The sequence below is a fragment of the Equus quagga genome, chromosome 1 (genome assembly GCF_021613505.1).
Source record: "Equus quagga isolate Etosha38 chromosome 1, UCLA_HA_Equagga_1.0, whole genome shotgun sequence".
Taxonomy (NCBI): domain Eukaryota; kingdom Metazoa; phylum Chordata; class Mammalia; order Perissodactyla; family Equidae; genus Equus; species Equus quagga.
In genome coordinates, this window is record NC_060267.1 from 12,608,419 (window position 1) to 12,614,259 (window position 5,841).

Here is a 5,841-nt window from a genome sequence, read left to right on the forward strand (position 1 = left end):
AGTTTGGCATTACCAGTGACGTTGAAGTTATACGTACCCAGTAACCCACAAATTCCACTCTTGCATATATTTTCATAGAGAAAATTTCAGACATGTGTCGGTATAGCTGTACTTTTCATAATTTCCCCCAAATGAAAAAAATCCTACCAACTGAATGAATGAATAAATTGTGGTAAATGTGTACAATTGACTACTATAATGAAAATGAATGCATCACAGCTACGAGCAACAACACAGATAAATATTACACGTAAAATTGAACAAAAGAAGCAAGCCAGGGAAGAATACATACATTGTAATTCCATTTTTATAAAGTTCAAAAACAGGCAACACTAAACTATATTGTTTAAGGATCCATACTTAAGTGAAAATTATAAATGTAAGCAATTTAGTCTGTTGAAATGTTCTCATATGTAAGTGCTGATCAAAGTAAGACCAGGCTCAGAAGATTTCTGTGATGATTAAGTTAATGTGTGTAACAGGCTCAGCCCCTGCTTCAAAAAAGCAGAAAGCAGTAAGTAAGGATTAGTTATTCCTGCTATTCTCCTTGGTCTTTCTGTTAATGTTCTTGATGTTAGTATTGCTGTTGACTTTTTATCTTTTATCTACTGAGAACACAAATCTGTATCCAAAACAAAGTTTTTAACCACATGTTTTCTCCCTTTTTGAGTATGATCCTTGTTCTTTATTCTTGTAATATCAGGTGATGAGCAAGAAGAAAGGGATGGACAGAAAATTAGATAATATATGCTTATATTATGAGGTGGGTGGTGGATTAATGCTTTAATCATAATTTGAGAGATGGTTTGATTTCTGATGAATTTGCAATTACTTTGTTGGGCTATCCGCCCTCCTACAAATGAAAGGACTCTTAACTGTGTTGATTTTTCAAAAATAATTTATGAAATATTTTCAGAAATTGAGGCTCTTTGATGACCCTCCAATTCTGTCACCAATGCAGCAGCATATTTCAGTGATGACCAAGCGATCATTGTGTTAACCATGCTTGGAGGTGTCATCCAGGGCTCTCAGCTTCTCTCTCAGACTCTTAGGCTGTAGCTGATTCTCTCATTGTACTTTCAACAGGGTCTCCCTGGACCTTCTTCCCTCAGGCGTGTACTCACAACTTGCTCACAGATTTGTCGGAATTCATGTTCATTAGCATCTTCCGAACTAGAGTCCACAGGGCGCCTTTAGCTTCTTCAGGAAATTGATCCCCACGTGCCTGCTCTAAAAGGAGCAGATAAGGTCTGTGTCATGGGTCGTTCTTGCTAACACAAAAGCTGCAAAGAAGTCCATATCCTGTCTTCTCAGGACGGCGATATAATTTATCACAGATCAGAAAACTTACAAGATGTTCAGTCTGATAAATCCTCTCTTTTAATTCTATCTCTGCTACTTTTTAAATTCTTTGGTTTGCTGTTTTGCTCGTCTTAAGTAGAACTCTCTCTCTCTCAAGAACTAAGATTTAATTCTAGTCTGAATGATTTGGATTAATAGAGAAATAAGTCATTTCTTATTTAGTTAAGCCTGATAAGGTTGGGTACTTCCATGAAAGAGCATGGCAGATGTGGTCAGATAGTACATAGAAAATATGCTAATCTTTTTACTCTTTGTAGACTTGCATGTGATGTCTCACCTTTGATTCATCTTTTAAAAACAGCCAATTAAACAGACCATTGCAGTCATTCAGACTGTGAAGAGTATGAGCGCTTTATGTCTCCAGTTTCCAAAATCACTGATGTTATCATTCTGTGGACATGGACCATGAAATTATACCACTGTGAAGTTCTGGAAGAAAATGCAAAACTACTGTTAAAAATCACAGGTGAGAACAACCAGGGAAGTGACAGACCCTGAGAAAATGGATCAATTTTCACCTTGCCTGGTCCCTCAAAATTCATGTACGGCTGTCATGAGAAAATTATCAATGACACCTGAAAGTATATGATTGTTCTAACTTCCTGTGCATGTGGATTAGAGGATCCCTTAAAATGTCCTTTACCACAGGAATTTTCATAATCAGATAAGGCTAAAGGTGGCAAACATATGTTAATATCAAAAATTTCCTTCCTTGTGGACCACCAATATATCTACAAAGGACAACTGTAATCAATATACTGGTGTCAATTTTCTGGTCTCTATGTTCTAAGCATAGTGGAAACACAGGTTTGAGGTTATAACTAACCTCTTAGATACCATTCAGGAGTCTTCAAAACTTTGAGCAAAATCCATTGTGAGACATGTGTCCTGTGGCTGCCACAATATCACTCTTCCCAGTGGGATGACAAATCAGTGCCCAGAAGACTCTGAATATGGCAGAGAAGCATAGGGCTTAATGCTCGTTAATATCATTTAGTGATGGCTGAAGCCTGACCATGTGGGAAAAGACTTAAAGTATAAAATGACGGAGTCCTGAAACAAGTCTCAGAATCCTAAAGCCCAAACAGACACTCACGCTGAAAAATGTGAAGATATAGCAAAAAATAAACTTTGGATTTGGGGTCTATAGCATCGCCTGTATTGGGAGAATTCCACAGGTTGCTTACAGAGGACTCCAGGGAGCTGGACGGTGAAGGAAATGAGGGTCAGGTCCAGATCTGCAGTGAAGCAGCAGATACTCTATACGAAGGGAACACAGGAAGAAGAGAAAGTGGGACAGACAAGCATTTCTGCCAAGACATAGAAGTAAAACAGATGAGTGAAGTCATATAAAAATGATTTAAGGGGTTGGCCTGGTGGTGTAGTGGTTAGGTTCACGTGCTCTGCTTCGGCAGCCTGGGGTTCACTGATTTGGATCCTGGGCATGGACCTATAGTTCGCTTATCAAGTCATGCTATGGCAGGTGTCCTACCTATAAAATAGAGGAAAATGGGCACAGATGTTAGCTCAGGGTCAATCTTCCTCAGCAAAAAGGAGGAGGGTTGGTGGTGGATGTTAGCTCAGGGCTAATATTCCTCAAAAAAAAAAAAGATTTAAATGTAGGAAATTTAAATATTTCGTAAAAAAGTACAGGTATAGACAGTGCTTCTTGTGTGACATATTTTTGATAAGAATCCAGGAATTGGTCAACTTGATGAGAAATGACAAAGGCTTTACGAATAGGGCCACTTGTACAGGAGTCCTGGGGCTTCCAAAGATCCAAGCCTAGTCCAGTGGGACACTGGTTTGGGCCAGTTGGATGAAGGGTAATAATATGACCCGATTCTGTTGGTTGCAGTTAACTTCATTTCTCCTACCCTGGGAAACTTCAGTTTTCATCAGTGAACTTCCCTTTTCCCTTTAGATCTACTGAAGGTCAACAATGAAAAACTGGACCACATTTACTGAGTTTATCTTGCAGGGCCTCACAGATCAACCTGAACTCCAGGCGGTGATATTCATCTTTCTGTTCCTTGCCTACCTGCTAAGTGTCCTAGGAAATCTGACCATCATCATTCTCACTCTGGTAGACCCCCACCTCAAGACCCCCATGTATTTCTTCCTTCGGAATTTCTCCTTCTTAGAAATTTCCTTCACGTCCATTTTTATTCCCAGATTTCTGATGAGCTTGACAACAGGAAATAAAGCCATCAGCTTTGCTGGATGCATGACCCAGTATTTTTTTGCTATATTTCTTGGGGGAACAGAATTTTACCTCTTAGCTTCTATGTCCTATGACCGCTACGTGGCCATCTGCAAACCCCTGCATTACCTGACCATCATGAGCAGCAGAGTCTGCATACAACTTGTGTTCTGCTCCTGGCTAGGGGGAGTCCTGGCCATCTTACCCCCATTCATCCTGATGAGCCAGATAGATTTCTGTGCCTCCAATGTGTTGAATCAATATTACTGTGACTATAGACCCCTCTTAGAACTTGCCTGCTCAGACACAAGCCTCTTAGAATTAATAGTCATCTTCTTAGCTGTTTTGACGCTGGTGGTTACTCTGGTGCTGGTGACACTTTCTTATATATACATCGTCAGGACCATTCTGAGGATCCCTTCTGCCCAGCAAAGGACAAAGGCATTTGCCACTTGTTCCTCCCACCTGATTGTCATCACCTTCTCTTATGGAAGCTGCATCTTTTTATACATTAACCCATCACCAAAGAAAGGAGGTAACTTCGACAAGGAAATATCTCTGCTCATGACTTCAGTTAGCCCCTTGTTGAACCCCTTTATTTACACCCTAAGGAATCAGCAGGTGAAGCAAGCTTTTAAGAGCACAGTAAAAAAAATTGTGAAGATTTGATAATTAAAATTTATTATTTTTAGTCAATAAAATGTTAACTAACAAATATTTTCATTAATACATGTAAAGTGTCTACTGTGTTTCAAGTGATATGCTGGACGTTGAGCATACAAATATGAGAAACATGGTTGCAGATTTCTAGGAACACCCAGTCTAGTATCATAGAGAGATATAAAAACAAGTAAATTATAATCAAACATTAAATGATATTACAGAGGGATAAAAGAGATTACATAAAAAAGGATTTGAGACAAATAACCTTACTCTTGATTGCATGGGACATTTCACTTGTGAGGTGAAATTTGAGAGGTGAAACATAGTTTGTGATGGGAACAGTAGGAGGATATAAATTTAGAGTGAAAGGTAAAAGTCCAATAATGAAGATATTTATTGCACATTAAGGAGTTAGCTAGGCATTATTGAGCCAAGAGAAATTATAAGAAAGGAAGTAATACTATCAAATTCTTTTAAGGGGAACATAGTAGAGCAGAGAATAGATCTACTCCTATATCTGAGATGGGTGGCAAGCCATTAATCAAGAATGGTGTTCAAGCAAATGACGGTAAAGATCTCATCATGGCCCATGAGGGTAAAGAGAAGGGACACAATTACAATCTCAATTCAAGTAATTTAGTGACAGAAGTGAGGAAGTTTTGAAACTTGGAAAGCTGCAAGGTTGATAAAGCCATAAATCAAAATAAAGGATTCAGGAGGAAAATATTTGTAAGATTAATAATCACAAGGTATATTTAATCAGGTTTGGTGTGAAACCACAGATGAAAAAATAAACATATGAGAAGTATTTATTTGTCCATGTGCAAATGGACTCAAGCTTAGGAAGCACATGTGAAATCTGAGTAAGATAAATGTTGTAAATTTTGGGAAGCAACGCAAGAGATAAAGCAGGATTTGGACTGAAAGGTGTGGCTTCCCTCTCAGAATAGTTTAAGAGCAGAGGCTTAGGAAATTTCCTTAGAAGAAGCTTCAAATCAAGGATATTCTGAAATAAAGTCTGCCAATAGTAGGCATCAGATAGATGAAGGAGGAGAAGGGGTTGGGGGAGGGGAGGAGGAAGGAAGAAAGGAAGGAAGGAAGGAAGGAAGGAAGAGATATTACAAACAAAGAAGTAAAAACTCCTCTGGAAGTCAGGAATTATACGCTTAAGAATTGTCAGAGCCAGAAGCAGAGACAATAGAATTGGCAGTATCATGTCTATAAAGCTTTGGTATTCTTTCAAAGTTTTATACGTGAAGTCCAAAATCATTTCAATCTAGTAGTGCCACAAAACTAGAGATCACATGGAGAAGGAAAAGATTTTCATGCCTAATTGAAAGGGAAATAAAAGTTTTATATATGCAAGATGTACACCAAAAGAAATAATGAGAACAAGAAAAATCTTAAAGCTATAGGTAAAATTATTAAATTTTGACATTTTGTCTAGCAAGTAGGAGTGTTTAATGTGCCACCTTCCATAAAAGTAATTCACCATCTGTGCTGTTTGATGTTTCCTGGAATTAATGTCTCATGATTCTTTCTAAAGAGCTTCCCAAGTTGTGTTTTAAATTCATGGATAGCAGACTTTGAATATTTAAAAGAGATTAACTAAA

At 38.1% G+C, this 5,841-nt stretch overlaps 1 protein-coding gene across 1 annotated transcript; it reads left to right on the forward strand.

The window, feature by feature from the left end:
• The first annotated feature begins 3,304 nt into the window (after positions 1–3,304).
• Positions 3,305–4,234, forward strand: LOC124230409 (olfactory receptor 6C4-like). Its single transcript, XM_046646449.1, has one exon. It carries the CDS (start codon positions 3,305–3,307, stop codon positions 4,232–4,234), a length of 930 nt encoding a protein of 309 aa, XP_046502405.1.
• The last annotated feature ends 1,607 nt before the right edge of the window (positions 4,235–5,841 follow it).